This window comes from Pituophis catenifer, unplaced genomic scaffold, assembly GCF_029215685.1.
Source record: "Pituophis catenifer annectens isolate HBS135680 unplaced genomic scaffold, rPitCat1.0.hap2 SCAF_2, whole genome shotgun sequence".
NCBI classification, from domain to species: domain Eukaryota; kingdom Metazoa; phylum Chordata; class Lepidosauria; order Squamata; family Colubridae; genus Pituophis; species Pituophis catenifer.
Window position 1 is genome coordinate 181,336,795 of NW_027256882.1, and position 20,690 is coordinate 181,357,484.

Sequence of the window (20,690 nt, forward strand, 5' to 3'; positions counted from 1 at the left end):
CTTATACTGCTATCTTAACCTTACTTCTCATTAATAGTCAAAGCTTTTAAATTCTTGTACTATGGATGATCTCTTTCTAGTTTATACAGCAAGGAGGAAAGTCTGACAATTAAAGACAAAATTCTCATTTATATTGATTTTCACCACAATGGTGCTATAAAGATGAGAGAAACTATAAAACTGGAAATTTCTGAGGGCAGAAATTTGGCGACCATCTCTTCACATCCAATTTCTTGAATCAGAAGTACTGAGTTAATTAAGGTTTGGAGAGTTAATTTACTTCTATAATGTGAAGTGGTTTAAGAAGAAACTTTAATTTTTCATTGCATTTCAATGCAGAGAAATATATTTGAAAAGATGAATATAATCTAACTCTTAGTTTTTCTTATCATGGCATATCTGTTAGTAGTACTACTTTTTATGGAAGAAAGTAAAATGAGAAAATAGATTCTGAGGAAAAAATTGGGTGTGGTGATTAAAGGATGGATAGATAGAAATTACAAAATTATGAGTTGTTGTCCTTGATGTCAGACATTCTCTTTCAGGCCAAACCACACTATAAGATAGTTATTATGGGGAAAATAGGGAGGGAAAGGATTATATATTCTGTTCTGTTCTGTTCTGTTCTGTTCTGTTCTGTTCTGTTCTATTCTATTCTATTCTATTCTATTCTATTCTATTCTATTCTATTCTATTCTATTCTATTCTATTCTATTCTATTCTATTCTATTCTATTATCCCATCCCATCCCATCCCATCCCATCCCATCCCATCCCATCCCATCCCATTCTTTGCTAAAAGATTTAACTTACCTAAGGAAAGGTAATCTAGCCCTCTGTATCAGATCTGGGCATTTTAAGACCCCCTGGACCATATCAAGCATTTTGCTGTTCCTATCCAGTCTGCATGATGTCAGTTGGAAATTAGAAATCAAATGTAAATAAGTGTGAGATAGGTAAGTAACACATGTCTGTCAGTAACTAATAGTTATTGGGTTTACAAACAAAAAGGAAAATTGAAAGACATCGTACTTGTTCAGAACAGCAGGTCAGAATCTAAACCCAGAATGTCACATAATGACAGTCATGAAATTAGGCAGTGAAAACTATTATCCTTATTATATAGCAGCAACTCCCACTAAACATAAATATATTTAAAACTTCAAGAAGATATTTTCAAATCTAGGCACTTGCACCAAACCAAGATCATATAAAACTGATGATGTGTGCAGAGAAACTGAAAGGGAAACCTTACTGTATAAATTTTACTTTTTGCAAAATGGTTCATGGAACACATTTTGTCACATACCACCTCTGGATATCCTTGCTTTTAAGAGATATGAAAATAATTTCCCCCATTTAAAAATGGGGGAATTAATTTCCTAATTACATTGTTTGAATTAATTTAAATTTCAGTGTCTTAACCTTCAATGCATTCATTGAAAATCAACAGTGGCAAGAAGCTTTGGTGTTTGTTTGCAAAACAAATAAATATTTAAGGAAATGACTATTCAGTTCAGACATGATGATATATGCAGGTGTAACATCTGAAATAAATATTAACAATCCATTAGAAACAGAATATTCTTTCAAATCCCATAAGATATTACCATTTTTAAAAACTCAGTTACTTATATTTTCAACAGTCAAGGCAGTTTGAAACAGTTCCAAATAACTAGGAAAAATAAATAATACAATTATATGTATTTGCGATTTCAATCATCAGAATAACAAAGTTCAGGATATTTCTAAAATAATTGGTATTTTGATCTATTTATCTCTGAATAGTTTGTCCATCAAATATATTGTCAAGAAAATGAGAACTGCATTACAGAAGCATTAACTAAAGGCTGTATTTTTTTAAAATAAAACAAGTAAGTATGATGGTCTGATTATTGGAATATAAATTCATTTCAGAGGTATTTCCTCTTTTTAAAGATATTGTTACCATGTTTTCCCGAAAATAAGACATTGTCTTATATTTTTTTTGGACCCTGAAATAAGCGCTTGGCCTTATTGCCATGCGCTCAAAAGCACGATTGGGCTTATTATCAGGGGATGTCTTATTTTGGGGGAAACAGGGTATATGGAAACTTGACCTATTAAATATATCTGCATTTTTCTTGTGAAATTTTCTTGAAAGGATTTGGAGCCACGTACACCTATTTCCTTTCTCTCATCGCCTAGGAATCTGGAATGTATTTGAAGGATTCCTCTTTCTTTTTTATTTTTTGCTGAAATGTTCCTCATGCAGGGTAATAAAAGAGAAAATTTAAAAATGAAGATAAATACATTCTAGCATCTTACTTTTAAGTGTTCCATATATTTCATACTTGGGTATTTGACTGTAAGGAAACAGGAAAAACAAAAATGGGAAAGGCTTTTCAGGCAGAAACCTGCAGGTCTTTAAGAAGCTGAACTGTGCCTTAAAGCAAAAGGATATGAAGATTAAATTCAACAAGAATAATTAATTCTGTTGTTCCAGTTGCTGCCACATAGGCAGTGTTTAAATGTATCCAAGAAGCTTTGCCACTAGCAAATGTGTGGATCTCTTAAACATGAGGCATGGCAGTTTTGATTTTTTTAAAAAAATAGCTAAGAGGTCCCTTTTAAAGAGAACGTTGGCAAGCAGGAAAATAGGCATTCAAAAGAAAACAGTAGGATACTTTGGGTTGAGAGCTCTTCAAATGTTGCCTGGCTTCAGTATGAACTAGGAGTAATCTCAGCATTTTGGGGAAAGCTTATCCCTTGCATTCAGGAGATAATAATATACTTCTGAAGTCTTAATGACAGGAAGTAGGATTTATCTCCTTAAGTGTGAGGCATGTAGGAGGAATAAACTTGCCCATGTTCAGGCAATGTAAGCAACTGACAAATCATCTCCTAGGAGAGAGGTTCCTACTGCAAATACCTGAATATCATGGAGAAACCCCGCTGTTTTTCTCTCCTTCTCTGGCTTCTGGCTTTCCCACAGAAGCATTCAGATATGCTTTGATGAAGGAAGACACCACTACTAGAATACTTATACTGCCTAGTTAAGCAGATTTATCTCTTTCAACTTCTTTTAATTGCTTTAATTTTCCTATTCTGCATACCTTAAAATTGGACTCACCCTTGATTTCCAGAGCACAGTAGTAGAATGCACACAGTTTGCTTCACGAAGGCTCTTTCAGTATAGAATCAGAATCCAAAGCAAGAGAGAGGGTGGGATTTGAGAAGACAAGGTCTGAATCTTATTCTGCTTCAGACCATTATACTCAGAAGTACAAAAGGTTTTCCCTTGTTACTGCTATAGTGCACCTGACATTTAGTTTTGAGAAAAGAATTGTGGCTTTTTAATGCCATAGAAATGACCTCAAACTTAGATGTGAGAGTTCAGTGTTGAATTTGTCATTCAGCAATGAGGTTCAGTGTTGAGCTGGAAGTGCAAAGCAAGAGTTGAATAAATAGCATCTCCCTTTTTTTTTAGTTAGAACGTGAGTAGAAAGAATGGAATCTCTGGATTGGATTGGAACTGTGGGAAGTGGCAGGGAAGAATGTTTTAGGCCTTTCTATACAGACGTGTCCCTTGTGCAAAAGGAATGTAAGCCACAAAAATAGGAAGGAAGGATTAATCCTAAATGGAAATTTTGTTCATATTTTATGAACTGGTGTCTTTTAAGTGCTTTAAACTATAGTTCCCTTTGTTATCCTTTTTCATTGATCATGCTGGCTTTATCTAGACTGGATTCTATGGATGGTGCCAGATTGGAGAAAATGGTGTTACCGTTTCTTTTTGGTTTTAGCAGGTTTGATATGGGAAAACAGAATCGACTATCACATGTTTTATGGCTTTATTTAAGTGTACAGTAGAGTTGATAAAGTTATAACCAAAAGAACCAGATGAACATGGGCTCATCAAAAACAGATCATGCTAAATAAATCTTACTTCATTCTTTGACAGAGTGACTAAATTAGTGGATCAGTGAAATTTATTTATTTATTTATTTATTTTATTATATTTCTATACCGCCCTTCTCCTGTGGGACTCAGGGCGGTGTACAGCCAGGATAAAACATAGCATATAAAAGTTAAAAACATTTTAAAAAACAATTAAATAATTTTGGGCCGAATTTAAAGCAACCCAATTAAAACCAAAATTCGATTTAAAAAAAAAATTGAGAGGATGGGATCAAGCCAGCCCAGCTAGATGGAACAAGTATGTCTTCAAGGCCCGACGAAAGGTCCGGAGGTCTGATATCGTGCGTATCTCAGGGGGCAGGTCATTCCAGAGGGCAGGTGCTGCCACAGAGAAGGCTCTCCCCCTGGGGGTCGCCAGCCGGCACTGCCTGGCTGACGGCACCCTGAGGAGGCCCTCTCTGTGCGAGTGAACCGGTCGGTGGGAGGCTGTTGGCGGCAGAAGGCGGTCTCGCAAATACCCTGGCCCTAAGCCATGGAGCGCTTTAAAAGTGGTTACCAACACCTTGAAGCGCACCCGGAAGACCACAGGAAGCCAGTGCAGCTCGCGCAGGAGAGGTGTTATATGTGAGCGCCCCATCGCTCCCATAATCCCCCGCGCGGCCGCATTCTGGACCAACTGCAGCCTCCGGGTGCACCCCGAGGGGAGCCCCATGTAGAGAGCATTGCAGTAGTCCAGGCGGGAAGTGACGAGTGCTTGAGTGACCGTGCGTAGGGAGTCCCAATCCAGAAAGGGACGCAACTGGCGTATCAGGCAAACCTGATAAAAAGCCCACCTGGCCACGGCCGTCATATGCTCTTCTAAAGACAGCCGTGCATCCAGGAGGACGCTTAAGTTGCGAGCCCTCTCCGTGGGGGCCAGTGATTCGCCCCCAATAGCCAGCGATGGCACCAGCTGGCTATATCAGGATGCCGGAAGCCACAGCCACTCGGTCTTGGAAGGGTTGAGTCGGAGCCTGTTTCTCCCCATCCAGGCCCACACGGCCTCCAGGCACTGGGACATCACTTCAAGGGCATCGTTGGGGTGGCCTGGGGTGGAGATGTACAGCTGAGTGTCATCAGCGTACTGATGGAACTCCACCCCAAAGCCACGGATGATCTCGCCCAGCAGCTTTACATAAATGTTGAACAGAAGGGGCGAGAGGACCGACCCTTGTGGCACCCCACAAATAAGGCGCCTCGGGGTCGACCGCTGCCCCCTGGATTGCGACCAGTCAGAGAGGTAGGAGGAGAACCACTGCAGAACGGTGCCCCCCACCCCCAGCCCCTTCAACCAGTGCAACATGATACCATGGTCGATGGTATCAAAAGCCGCTGAGAGAGCTAACAGGACCAGGATAGAGGAATAACCCCTATCCCAAGCCCTCCAGAGATCATCCACCAACGCGACCAATGCCGTTTCCGTGCTGTGCCCAGGCCGGAAACCAGACTGGAGCGGGTCTAGATAAACAGCTTCATCCAGGTACTGGGGAAGCTGCCACGCCACCACACTCTCAACAACCTTCGCAACGAAGCTGGGAGGGGCACGGGTCCAATAAACATGTGGTCGCGTTCAGCCGTCACAGGATCCTGTCCACGTCCTCAGGAGCAACAGGATCAAACTCCTCCCAGATAACACTCTCAAGACCTGCCTCAGTCATCCCGTCCGGATTTACCCAGTCAGAGGCCAGGCCTTCCCGAATCTGAGCGATCTTGTCATACAGATATTGCACAAAGTCCTCAGCTCGACCCTGCAATGCTGTGGATGTAGTATACTTAAATTTCAGTAAAGCTCTTGATAAAGTAGACCACAACCTACTTCTTGGCAAGCTAGAAAAATGGGGGATAGACAGCATCACCACCAGATGGGTTTGTAACTGGCTGACAAATCGTGTAAACCTTAATGGAACTACATCCTACTCAATGTGTAGACCTTAAGGGAACTATATCCACATGGAGGGAAGTAAGCAATGGGGTAAATGATCTGGACGAGGGAATAGAAGGGGGACTTGTCAGATTTGCAGATGACACTAAACTGTCACGAATAGCCAACACCCCAGAATACAAACTCAAGATCCAAAAGGATTTTGACTGACTTGGACACTGGGCCCTGTCTAACAAAATGAAATTCAATGTAGATAAAAGTCAGGCTTTACACTTAGGCAAGAAAAACCAACTGTATGGGTACAGATGAGGTGAAATTTGGCTTAATACCAGTAACTGTGAGAAGGATCTTGGAGTCTTAGTGGAAAATCACTTAAATATGAGCCAACAGTGTATCGCAACAGCCAAAAGGCCAGTGCAATCCTAGGATGCATTAATAGAGGGATAGAATCAAGATCACGTGAAGTTCTAGTACCGCTTTATAAAGCCTTAGTAAGACCACCCTTCAAATATTGTATCCAGTTCTGTTCACCACACTATAAAAAATATGTTAAGATATTGGAAAGAGTACAAAGAAGAACAACTAAGATGATTAGGGGGTTGGAGGCTAAAACGTATGAAAAATGGTTGCAGGAATTGGATATGTCTACTCTGGTGAAAAGGGGAGACTAGGGGAGACATAATATCAGTGTTCCAATATTTGAGGGGCTCTTATAAAGACAAGAGTGTCAACTTATTTTCCAAAGCACCAGAAGACAAGACAAGAAACAATGGATGGAAACTAACTAAGGATAGAGGCAACGTACAATTAAGGAGAAATTTCCTAATAGTGAGAGCAATAAACCAATGGAATGGCCTGCCTCCAGAAGTTGTGAGGGCTCCATCACTGAAAGCTTTCAAAAAGAGACTGGGCAATCATTTGTTTGAAATGGTATAGGCTCTCCTGCTTGAGCAGGGGGTTGGACTAGAAGACTTCCAAGTCTCTTCCAACTTTATTATTCTATGTTCTATATTCTATGAAAATTCTCTGGACAGTCTAGTTGATGGCATTGCTAACTTTTTAACAGCAACTTAATTTGCAGCAAGAACTACTTTTTGGAAATGACAGTCTAGAACATCACATGTGATTTTATAAACCGGCTTTAGTTATGCACTCCTGGTTCCCTTTTACTCATTCACCAATATTTTCAGTATGGCAATTCTGCCTTGTCCATTTCATCTAAACTGGTTGCACATAGGTCTTTTAAGAAATTTATGTATGTATGTATGTATGTATGTATGTATGTATGTATGTATGTATGTATTTATTTAGAGTATAGCATCATATATGGACTAGCAATATATATTAACATTTCATCTAGAAATATAATAAAATATAAATACTATGGTTTCTTTTAGGAAAGAAACCATGATATTCATCTATAGATGATTAGGGATAAACCAAAACATAGTTTCATATATACAAGTATATAAATGTAGTAAGTCTTGAGCTACATAGAATTTTGAAATATACCTTAATCTGTTTACTTCCATATATACAACTTCTGTTAAATGCACAAAAGCAACCATGTTATTGGTAGGCCAGGGCAAATTAGCTTCAGGATTGAAATATAATTTCAAGTGCAACAATTGTATTGTCATTGTCTACAGTGGAAATGTAAAAAAAAATTAAGATGGTGGTTTCAATCATATGACCAAAACCCTTTTATGTATAAAAAGGTGTGGGGCTTTGCTTGCATGCCTAAAGCCACCATCTGTATAATAATGGTTTGTTATATGCTGCAGATATAGCAAATGTTCACAATGACATTTAAGCTCAAAACAACAGCTTAAAATTTATGATCCATTTACTTTTTAGTGAGTGAATGGTACCTGGTGAATTTGTCTGTAGGATTCACAATTAGTGATGAGTCTCTTTTTTATTTTATATATAGGCAGTGCAGAACCAAGCAGCAGAATTCTTATATGAGTCACAATTATTGAATACCTGAGGCAAAACAGAATATTCTTAAGAATAAGTTTAAAAAGTAAAAAAACAAAAATAAAACATGCCTGACATACAAGAAAAGCAATGGCAACACATTCTGAAATACTCAATAAACTTTAAACGCTACTGTTACTATAGCTATACCAAGGTGATAACAGCCACTTTTCAGGAGATACAGGCATGTTCTGTAAACCCACTTTCTGCCTCACTACAAGAGATAGGAGGTTCAAGGCAAGCCTGTACAGTTTCCAATTGTCTAAGCTGAGCAGAGAAACAGCTTCATGCTAGCAGCTTGAAATTAAAAGCTGCTTGCTTTTTCAGTGTGTTTAGACTTGCAGAAGTTAGAGAGCGATTAAGGATCTTGTGCAGTCTAACCTACTATGGCTGCTGGACTGCATTTGGCCTCCTTATAGAAGAATTGCTTTAATTCCTCAAATTCTTATTTAATTGTGTCAGTTTGAGAAAATTTACTTGCTGTCTTTAGAAATAACATTTTAGTTTTTAGAGCTGCTTTCTTCTACCATGGAAAGCTAGGACATTAATCTAGTTCCAATTCCTTATTGTTAAAATGTGATCAGCAGCTGGGCTGCTTTGCCTTCGGAGATTTCTCCATTCAGCAAAAAGGCTACCTTACATCCAGACATTATTTTGGAATAGGTATTACTGCATTACAACTGGTGTGCCAGTTTAATTGATATCATGTCTTACCAGAGAGGATGATTCTCATGGCAACTAACAATAATAAACATCAAGACAAAAACACAGAGCACACAAAGTTATTAAGATGCAAGTAAAATCAAGTAAAATACATAAATAAAAAAATACGAATAACATCAAAGAATTCCATATACACCAAAAGCCAAGTACCTGCCTGAATGCAAATGTAGTGTATTTGCCTTTTAGAAGACAATTGCCTGGCTTTTATTAGCCTCTGAATGGCTATCGCAAAGGGAATAACATTTCAGATTATTTTTAAATAGTTAAGTTTATTGTTCAACTATTGTGCCATAAGCTTTCCTATGGCATCTTTAGCCATAAAATCTTTCATTCTGGAAAATGAATTTTACCATATGCATTTGTTAAAATTTGCAGAATATTGTAATTTGCCTTAATATGGACCTTCTTACTGAGGTAAAATTTCTGTATATTTGTGAGCTCGTGAGGAACAGAGTATTGATATCTTTCAGAGATAGGTGGGATATAATTTTGATGTGTAAACAACGTTGAGGATCCTCCCAATATTTGGATTGTTTCACTCTAATGTTGTTTAGAAGAGCCATGAAGAGCTGGCTCTTCAACTAGGCCTTCAATGAGGGAGAACGAGCCCCCTTACTTCATCATAGTTGCCATTTTTATTTTTCAATATTCTATTGAGTTTATTAAATTTCTTGGATTGCTGTGAGTCACCCAGAGTCATTGATAATTTAGTTATCATCATTATTGTTGTTGTTTATTCCTGTGGTTTCAGTGATTTAGATTTTTCAATGCAATGGGGTCTGCTCTCAGGGGTTCCTTGGTGTCCATGATGGCATTGATGATTCCTTTTGCAGGCAAATAAAATAAACCACTGGGATAATCCAGGGAAGGTAGTGGGAATCTCTATCAATTGATCTGAAATTTATGAAGCGGAAATTTAAAGTTACAGTATAAGGCAATGTGAGGAGTCAGGCCCACCCACAATTCTGGGAGAGATCTTTATATTTTCGCTTCAATATTTTTCACCAATCTGAGGAGTATTTCGACACACACACACACACACACACACACACACCATATATAGATATAGCACTTGGATTTCTGAGGGCATTCTTACAAGACAAAAACACATTTAAATCTGTTTGTAAGATTATCTTTCTCTTTACTTGGAAAAAGATCTAGAAATGTCAGTGGAGAAATTTTACTGTCCCAACAAATCAGTGCAGAGTCTTCAAGACATATTTTATCTCTAGCTCTATCTGGCTTTTCTAGATTACAAGCCTCATCAGGTGCTTAACGAAAAAGTATTCATTATGTTATGCATATTCATTATGCAGTGTTTCAGTTCTCTTCCCAGCATACATTATACTATTGTCGTCATGAGATTAATTTTGAGACATTTCATATTTTATTATATTTTTGTCTTTTCTATTTGTTGTGGAGTTTGGTTGCCAAGATGCCTTTAGAAACATGTTATATCATTAAAACATTTTCTGATACCAAGCTGTTGCAAAATGTTGCAATAGTGGGTGCCTGATGTCTCGCCTCCCTTTCCATTCCTCTGTTAATGTAATCAGTAATTGGAATAAGAAACAGATATGGCATTTCTATCAGTTACCATTTGTACACAAAGTCTATATGCAGATGGGAGTATTTCAGAGGTTTGCAGGTGGGATTGTAAAACTGTTGTGAGTGCCTGCATAATGATTTGTCAGCTTATATTGGTTTCTCTAGTTGTAATCTTTAAATGCTGAAACCAACCCATATTTATATGTATGAACATTTGATGTAATTGTTACAGATGCCAACTGGACAGTGATTTTGACTTGTCTGCTATCTGGAGCATTTTTACCTTTAAAAAAAGATTATAAGACATATCTTCTTGGTATTCTATCTGAAAGAGTAAGATTCACATAAATGTATTAACAACTTTTTAAAAAGTTTAAATGGGTAAATATCAAGCCTTGACTCTTTAGTCTATTTCAGTCTAAAACTTTTTGAAAAGTTTTTAATGTATTTATGTAGATACTAGTTAGTTTTCACTTAAAATTAAAAAAGATCCCCTAAAAATTATGAGGTTTATGCTTAATGCATGTAAACCTACTTCAGGCTTCTGAGATCTTTATTGTGTTTTTCTCCAGAACTTCTTCAAAAAGTAGGTTGAAAACATTTGTTTCAAATTTCAGTTAACTTCAGTTTAGCTTTCTGGTCAAGCCCTAAACTGTGGTTAATCTTAACAATAGTTTATTAAACCAAGCTATTTTTATGAATCAAGCCATGAAGTGTTCGAAGAATTTGTTTCAATAAATTGTAGCCAATGAACCAAAGTTTATTTAGATTTAGGTACAATTGTAATTTATGAATAATTATAAATAAACTAAAATGCATTCTGTCTTTGCAGCAGTAAAACCAGTGAGTCTGAAATATATTTGTGTGACAATAAACCATAGTTTATCAATCCTGGTTTCATGTTCTCCACATGTGTTAGACACAATTCTCAATTTGAGACAGAATACCCATTGGTTAGACTGGTGGTGAGGAGTTGTGTTTATTTTCATTGGGATAAGTCCAATTAGCATTGTTTCTGAATACTGCCAATGAATTGTGTTGGTCAAAATCAGGGGTGTCAAACTCATGTCATCATGGCAGCGTCACATGATGTATCGGGACTTTTTTCCCCTTTGCTAAACCGGGCGTGGGTGTGGCCAATGCGTGACACATCCGGCTTATTCAGAGATCATGGTACAAACAACAGTGAAAGGAAAATTGTTCCTGTTGTTACTGGTGAATAATTACTTGTCTGTAGGCAGTTTGTAAAGTAATGTTTATTTATTAATTAAAATTACATTTATTTTTATTAAAAATAATTTCAAATGTATATTAAATAGTTGCATATATTGTTCTTTTTTGGTAAATCTGTGTAATCATGTCCATTTTTAAAACTTACTTTCTGGTATAAATCTTAATTCTTGTGGTGAAAAAAATAAATACAACACAGCCTTAGAAGTGTCTACTGTCATTAGGATGGAATTATTTTGGTTTTAAAAATGTATTATATATAACCTATTCCTCACAATAACCTGCAGGTCACATTCACATATGGGTTAGTAGCCTTCCCATCCCAGCTGTAGCTTCTTAGTAAGACAACTGTACTTTTCTGTCTAATGTGCTTGTCTCATCTTAGTCTTCGGCTCCTACCGATGACCTAACTGACTGGAAAAGCAGTTGCCATAAATGTTCCAGAGCTTCTAGTGATATTGGCATCAAGAATACAGGAAGCCTTATACTAGTGTTTATTTGTACAACAGTAGATAAAGAGCTCTATCTGCTCATTTAATTTCATTTACAATTTTTGGTTGTGGTCTTTGGAAAAATGGCTCTGTTCAAGCCAAACTCTGCCACAAAAACAAAACAAAGGAAACAAACTGTATAATTTCACATACCACAAATTTACACACTGACCTGTTTTAGGCACCAAAGGGAGCTGCCCCCTTTCAATGAATGAATTGTATAGCACTTGAATAAATCGTATGTGAATAAAGTACAAATGAATAAGTCGTACTTGAATAAACAATAAATGGGGGTGGGGGAGGGAAATGAGGAATCCCAGTGAATAATGAGAACACTTCCTATCATAAACTAAAGGAGTAAAATATAAAACTAGCTAAAAGTAATGATACTTTGCTTGCTGGTTTTTGTTCTTTGTTGCCGCACGCCCAGTACTCTTTCAGTATATGTATCTGAGCTTAGACTCTCAATTCTGTAGAATTTTATGTCACTCTAATAATTAATAACTATTGGTAGTGTTTCTACAATTTTATGCAAACCTCTGGGCAGCTTACTAAGCACAAACATTTAGGATTGCACTAACAGCAAACCTGGTGTTACTGGCATTATCAAATGTTTTAAACTTTAGAATTAGTTTGGAATACTCATGTGCTGGAGAGCTAGTGTTTAGATCATGTTCTTAATTCTTGTTGTAGGAATTATGGATTTATAGGGTCATACTGTAAATTATTTTTTATAAAATATACTTTTGTTGGACAATCTAGCCCTCATGGCAAAAGTTGAACAATTTTATTCAGTAAATTTGTAATCAAAGAGACTCTCAATTTTTCATTCTTAATCCGAATATTGATTGGAAGTATGATTATGTACAGAAGTCAGGACTGGATTAATTTACTCAGAAATTAAGAGTCTTAATTGTTTTTGTCCCTATTGTTACAATTATAGAAAGGAAGAACAAATAGATTTTCTGGACTCTCTTCAATTTCTTTCATTAAGTCCAGTTGCTCGGTTTAATGTTAAATTATGGAACCACTTATTAAACTTGTTTAATTTATTTATCTTTGCCTACTTATAAAGTGAAATATTGAGATAACTGTTTTTAGTATTTTTATAACAGGTTCTTGCATAGATTTATGTAATACTGTTGTTCCGTTTCCATTTTGTGCGTTGTTTATTTTCCCTGCTCAGACAGGGGAAAAAATATTTGAATGCAATTCCTCTCTCACTTTTTTTTGGGGCGGGGAGAGATAGAAAATTGAAAGGGGTAGTGAACCATGATTCAAGAGGCTGAGAGAGAACCTCTTTCTTTCACAGCATTAATTAACTCAAGTTCGTTAGGACGTGGAGCCTACTGCAGTTTTCCCTTGTTTGTGCTAAATCAGGTCAGAGAGAGAAAAACTTTTCAAGCAGGCTCTAAGTGTTATAAGGCTCAGAAGAATGAAGAAGCAAAGCAAGCTGATATAACTATTATATCGATTGATATTGTTCTAGGGATTTTGTTGTATAATATGCCAAAGATGTGAGATGTACATTAATAAATATTTCCTATAGTTGTGAAAATGAATTATGTTAATATTGGAGAGACATGAGTAGGAGATATTTGATGATTACTTTAAAAGAGGTGAGTTGGCAATTACTGAGAGACTAGATTGGGTTCATGCGAGCATTGTGCAATATACAGTACACATTTTTAAAAAAGTATTATGTTGGGAGACTATTCTGTCTTATCGGGCAATAACAAAACAGTTTAATTATCCTAATCCATGCCGGAAGTTGTTGTTTGCATCCAGTCAATTTCTTTTATTTTAATTTCTATCGTGTATTTGTGTATTTGTATAACTTTGCTCCTATATCATGATGTATGTTGCAAAATAGTGCATATCATCATTCTTTATAATGATGGGAAGATGTAGCCATCTTAAATTTAGTACCCCATCTGGAACCCAGCCAAGATGGACATAGAGTCCCATAGACTCATTTTTAGCAAAAAAAGCTTTCTCATTTCTGCACTCTGGGGGGAAAAACGGCAGGAGCAAGCCACAGGCTAATATGTTGTAGATCTCGCTAGCCCTGTGGAGAGTGGAAATTTATGTGCTATTCATTCACTAAGGAAGTAGTTTGCCAGGGTGCTACTGACTGTTTCTATGACAACCCCAAGAAAGCTTTACAGTTGATCCTCTTACTGGAAAAGAGTGAAAGTGAGAAGGAGGGAGGGAGAGAAAGAGAGCCTCCAAAAATGAAAATGCAAAAATAAACACACACACACACATACACACACGGAAAATAGACAAAGAGTTGGAAAGTTTTATTTGAAGCAATTAGCTTCTGCAGTCCGCTAGATGCTCATTTGGGAGCACAGCACACTGTAGTGAACTCAATATTTACTCTTGAGTAAACATATGTAGAATTTTGATATAAAAGTTTTCCCAGAGTTTAGAGAATTCCCTACCTCCAGATCAGCATTTAAAACTATGCTTTTAAATAAACTTTTTCTTAAATGATTCCCTTAAGATCTTTAGTTAATGCAGATAAAAGTGACGATGCTTTAAACTGGAATGGCAATGATAAAAACTTGTTTTGTTTTTGTTTTGGTGAAAGGAGGCAGGGAAACTGTTTCAGATATTAGAGCTGACTCTTTGTTTTCCTCTAGTTGATCTGTTTCCCTCTAGGTTTTTAGAATGACTCTTTTAAAAATATACTCTTCTTTCTTCTTTCCCTTTAATTGATATGTTTCTATTGGTGTCGTGTATCTTCTAGTTAGGTGTACTAATTATTTTATTTCTCCTCACTTGTTTATTGATTGATTAGATGGAGAATATGATGCACACATTTTCTCTTCAGTCAAATATTCCAATTTATTATTTTGCAAGAAACAATAATCTTCTGTACTAGACCTCTCGTATATGGTCGCCTTTTATTATTTAATGTTGGAAACCAGGGGATGATACAAGGAACTTCACTGATTTGAATAGAAGTTATACAGCAACTATACTATATGTGGCAGATTAATTCCATTGTAAGGTTTTTGTGATATTAGGTTATTTCCCTAATATGGCTGTACCGAAGTATGCATTATCAAAAAAAAAAAAATCTGTTGCAAAATCCCTAAATAAGAATAAATGTTTTCTAGTTTGAACGGTCAACAGCTTCCTTTGTAATCACCAACAGTGGGTGCCGATGCTTGACGATGTTTCCATTGTTTCATTTGTAGCCTCTCTTTCTGTTTCTGTTTTGATTAAATGACAAATATCCACAGTGATATTCAAATTAACGTCAATGTAGTATTAAAAGAAAAGATTCACTTTCATCTCTCTCTTTTTTTAAATGAATAAAAAATGCTAGATGAAACATTATAGGTTACTTGTCCAATGTGGAATTCCACTTGCGTCTTTATCTCCATAAATCCCATAGAAATCTGATACTGATGCAAGATAACAATTAAATTACACGTGTGCTTGTTTTAATGTATCAGAAAAGTAAAAAGAGTACATCAGAATTTTAGCTGTGACCAAGTATCATCATATTATAGACTGGCATTGTTAGGGCTAGTCAGATCTCATAATCAGTTCAGGGGGTTGATTATATTGAGGTAAAAAATATTGCAAAGGGCTTCAACACCGAATTCAAATCTGGGGTTGTTGTACTTGTACATGGCCAAAAATTGAATAAAACATGGATATTGGTACTCCTTTTATGAGGGGAAGAAAGGTATTTATACTTATTTGCAGCTTCTCATAAGTATCCCTAGAGTTGGATTTTAAAATTTAATTTTGTGCAGTGCCTTTTTTACATGGAGGAATAGCATATTTCAGCTCCATATCAAATCTTATATTAAAGAAAAAAATGTATTAGTTACTTAGAAGTTAAAAGAAATACACTAATTTAAAGGAAGCATTCTGTGTATATAAGAAGTTGGGAGTCTTTGCGCTCCCAGGTTATGAGAGTCAAATGAGTTTTAAATTTCACCAACTTATTTTGAAAATCTTTGGGGGGGATGGCTAAAGAGGAGAGAGAGGGAAAGGGCAGTTCATTTTTCTTTTATCTTCTTTTATTCTATTTCCTTGTGCTTCAGCTTGCACATATACCCCTTCATGACACAGATGCAGAAAATTAATCTCCAAGCTTTTGTGCCTGGAGAGAATTTTTCCACCTCAACTGCCTACCTGCCTGCCTGCTTGCTCACCTATAATCTGTGTGATCGAGCAGAAGGAGCAGGTTTAGGTATCTGGTCACAGTCCTTTGATATTTTGTCACTAGGGTCACAGAGAGGTGTGGGGCAGCCCATACTTTTCCCAAGCAAGCAATCTGTTTATGTGTGGGAAGAGGTTGGAGGGTTCTGTACCCTGCTCCAATGGACTGGCTAATGCCAGATTTGTGGGTGGACAGAAATGAGAAGCAGCCATTTGTCCCCCCCCCATTTAAGCTGAGCAGGGCAAACCTTCACTTATGATTTGCAAATGTAAATCCGGAACTCTCATTTGGCTGTCTACTTGGCTGCTGAAAACCTGGCAACAAGGCCTGGAGCTGACAGTGGGCATTAGAAAAGAAAAGGCTCAGCATAGATCTGACTTTCATGCTATCTCCATGGATTACCTCTCACGAGTGTATTTGGTATATCAGGGACTGCACTCACACATGCATAGTCAAAGCTAGAAATACTCAAGCTATGGCAGTGCTAAGAGGAATGTATACTGCCCTTTGCGTCAGTATGAGTAGTGCCCTGAATTGTTTGTAAATTGAGCTTCTCTGTTATTGTTGCCCTATGAGAAGTCGATAAAGTGCTAAGAGCATGGATGGGCTGAGTCAAAGAACAAACAAACTAGGTTCAGTTATAATAAAGTAAGAATGATTTCCCAAGTCTCTCTAAAATGCTCCCATACTGAAGCAAAAGCTTTGGAGGACTGATTATTATTATGGTTGATTATTATTATGGTTGTGCACATGGTCAGTCAGATGTTTATATGGATTTGGCATTTTTGTCCACCTATCAAATGCTTTCCAAAGACCTGAGATAGGCAGAGGTTGTTGCTTAATAATATTAAAGGCTTTGTTGCAGACTGTAAACTATTCTAAGTACAGCTGCCATTTGCAATTGATTTGTAATAACAAGTCATTATTTCTTTGTTTTCAAACCTTTGTATATTTATGACAGTAAACAACTTTTCTTTTAGTAGTCTTGAAGATGTTGGTATTATTATTATTGTTTGTCGCATAGTCAGCCAGAAGTTTAGACTGGATTTGGTATTTTTATCCACCTATTGAGTCCTTCCTAGAGACCTGGGATAAGCAGATATTGTTGTTTGATGGTGTTAAAGGTATCATTGTAGGATGATTATTAATAATCATAATCATTATTATTGACTTTCTTGCCCATATTTTTAATCTTCTTTAAAGCTCCCCATTTTAACTTTTTTATTTCTTCTTCCATTTGTTTACCTCAATCTTACACTTTATGTGATATATAATTATGTGTATTTGTACATACATATAATATATTTTTGTATTATATAATACGTAAATATTACACATTTTCTTTTTATTGTCTTTCTTTGTACTACTTTTCCTTTTTCCTAGAATTCTCTATCTGAAATTAATTTATACTATTTTTAATCAGCTCTTCTGATTCTCTTTGTTTTAAACTTGCAACATAATCAAAAGTCAGGTAACAAAGAGTGTGTTGTGATGAAATATCTTAAAATAGCTGCTCTTGAAAAAGTTTCAGGATAATTCCAACTTTACAGTATGTTTAAGTTTTGTCATGTTTGGTTTATTGATTTGGGGTTAGAAGACATAAATAATTTTATCAAAATGAATGATTGACGGCCAACACTAAGGATTGAAGTTCTTGGCAAATGTTAAGATGAAGTGGCAGAAGGAAGGGGAAATGTGCAGAAAACTCATATTTTGCTAGGAACAGGACAGACTGGCTGGCTGAAGTCTTAGGTAGATAACAGGAACTTACGAAGAAATTATTGGGGCAGGGGACAATGACTTTCTATGCTTGAACTAAGAAAAAAGTAAGCTAAATCTAAATACTCTTTAAATACTTAAAGAGTATTATAGTTGAACAGATCTTTTCCTAGAAATAGTTGGGCCAAGAGGTGACAGAAGGAGAATAAGATGGAGAGAGAAAGACAGAACAGCTGCTTTCTCTGAGGCCTGTGGGGCTGTCTTGGGGGGGGGAGATGAGTTTGGGGTGTATCCTAGGAGATTTATTTATTTAAAATATTTTGCAAGTTGTATTCTAGCCAAAATCTGCAGGCCAATAAAAATGCCATTGCTGCTGGACTTTGCTTATTTGTTAGATACGAACTTGTCGATTTGGCAAATTGTTTTCAGTCTCTTAACTGCACAGTCTCTTTCTCTCTGTCTCTCTCTCTCTGCCACCCCCTCCCTGATTCCTTCTCTGCCAACCTCCCCCTCCACCTCCCTTTTCCTTTGATGCAGCCATTGGCTGCTCCACGATAGGTCTTCTTGCCAAATAGGTGGATCCTTCTTCTCTCTCTCTCTCTCTCTCTCTCTCTTTTTTTCTGCTGGCATTGGCAAAGGCAAATGGTTGGGGACCGAGCATGAAAGGAGAAAGCAAGCAAGCCAGAGAGTTTAGGAGGAAAAAGGGAAAGGAAAAAAAGGGGGGAAACAACAACAACAAAATCCCCCATACCCCAGCAGTTGGGTTTTGCCAGCAGCCGATCACAGCTGATCCCAGAGCGGAGTCTGCCCCTTTTCCCCTAGACCTGCGATCACCCCTATTCTCAGGCGGAGGGAGCCACATCTAAGTTGCATCTTTGCCAACGCTGAGAGAGATTCTTCCCTGGTCTCAGCTTCCCCTCTCTGATTAGTTGCTGTTGTCCTTCCTATTTTTTTAATTTTGTTTCCTTCTTCCCTTTATCACTATTATTGGTGTTATTGTTGTTAGTATTTTTTTTAACAGCCATTTGGCATTTTTAACCTATTTTGTGCATGTGGCACAGGCAGAGTGATGTTGATTTATTTCTGTCTTCGGCTGAGGTTTCCCTTCCTAGCTGCCTTCTTTCAGTTTTTAGTCCTTCCCTTTTGCTTTCCCACTCATTTTATTAAATAAGACTTGAACATTTTGGTGAACAGTTTGTAGTGAAAGATGCAGCCAACAATTATTTTCTACTTAATTTAAGAAATATCCAGCACTCTTGTGTACCCTTCCTTTGTACAGTTTTACTTTCCTCTTTTTTCTCCTTTCCTCACCTTCCACCCCGTATACCCACAATATCGTCCGCCTTCTATTCTCTACAATTCTGAGCCCAGAATTTCTGAATCGGGGGCTTAGCTTCGCCGGGATGAGACAGAGCAATGGTAATTATTTCCATTTCTGACTATTTTTTTTTCCTGGATGTTTTTGTTGTAGGGAAATTTTTATTTTTAAAATAAAGATAGAAGGCCCACTAAAATTATTTAAATTTAAAAAGAATATTTAGAGCTTTGGGTTTAGGACAGGGGATCAGAACTGATTTTGTCTTTAATTCCTACATTGCTAAACAAACTTCGGTACTTTTATTTTTAAAGGAAGAGAAATTTTACTTCCACAACTTTATGCTGATTTTTTTTTTTGATTTCCATACTAATGCATTGTCGAAACAATGTTAATTCTACTGTTTTCTCTCCCCTCCCCTCCCCAAATTCCTGCTTGTCATCCTTCTTCTAGTATCGTATTTATTTTTTAGCTGGATTAATCACATTCTGAGCTTGGCTTTATGTATTTTCACTTTGCTGTTTCTCTACCCCGTCCTATAAATTTCATGTTGCGATGCTTCCCCCTCCTGATTTTCTTATTCTAATGGATTTTTCCTTTCTTTGTTTTGCATCCTTTCTTCTCACCCTGTTCTCCCCAGGATGAATTCCACCCCTTCATTGAAGCTCTCCTTCCTCATGTCCGTGCCTTTTCCTACACATGGTTCAACCTGCAAGCTCGGAAACGAAAGTACTTTAAGAAGCACGAGAAGCGAATGTCAAAAGATGAGGAACGAGCTGTGAAGGATGAATTACTTGGTGAAAAGCCCGAGATCAAGCAGAAATGGGCATCCCGACTCCTGGCCAAGCTACGCAAGGATATCCGCCCAGAGTTTCGTGAGGACTTTGTCTTGACCATCACGGGCAAGAAAGCACCGTGTTGTGTCCTCTCCAATCCAGATCAGAAAGGCAAAATTCGCAGGATTGACTGCCTGAGGCAGGCTGACAAGGTTTGGAGGCTGGACCTAGTTATGGTCATCTTGTTCAAAGGGATCCCCCTTGAAAGTACTGATGGGGAGCGGCTATACAAGTCGCCGCAGTGCTCAAACCCGGGCCTTTGCGTCCAGCCACACCACATTGGAGTCACAATTAAAGAACTGGATCTTTACTTGGCGTATTTTGTTCACACTCCTGGTAGGTCCAACAAATAACACTGATCATGGTTTTTGGGTTTTATGTTTAATTTTATGGACAGTTGTTTTTCTCCAAAATTTTCTCTTTCTCTATATGTTTCCTTTCATCCCTGATTAGCAAACTGCTAACTTAAGATGTGCACTAGGATGAGTCCATCACATTCAGTTATTTGAAAAATAACTGAAAATAACAGGTAGTCTTTCTTGATTTCCTGGTTCTGTCCTACCTGTGATGCCTATAACTTCTTATGGTAAAAAAAATATCTTTTGCTGAAAGCTGAGGGTTGGGGAGGGGGCAGAGGTGTACAAACAATATTTAGGTAAATGTCAGATCAGCAAAGAGAAAAAGGTTTTGTTTAATTAGAAGGCAAATTGAGGAGCATTTATTTTGGGGTCAGGATTTTGTTTCTTTGCTTGATTCCCCTCCCCTCCTAATTCCTTTTGTTGGATCAGTTTAATATATCAGCATGCTCGCAGCTTGTAAACTGCAAACATTCAGATAGG

General features: G+C 37.2%; 1 protein-coding gene across 11 annotated transcripts in view; it reads left to right on the forward strand.

Moving 5' to 3' along the window:
• NFIX (nuclear factor I X) overlaps positions 1–20,690 on the forward strand; it is a 228,392-nt gene that overhangs the window by 31,020 nt on the left and 176,682 nt on the right. For 10 of the 11 annotated variants that reach the window (XR_011600051.1, XM_070938268.1, XM_070938260.1 and 7 more), the window contains exon 2: positions 19,656–20,187. Coding sequence is in view for 10 of the 11 variants with exons in the window: in XM_070938268.1 (XP_070794369.1) it covers positions 19,656–20,187 (532 nt within the window). In the remaining variant the exon portion in view is untranslated. Of the gene's footprint in view, positions 1–18,688; positions 19,120–19,655; positions 20,188–20,690 lie in introns of those variants that run through there. The other variant, XM_070938259.1, reaches the window with a different exon arrangement.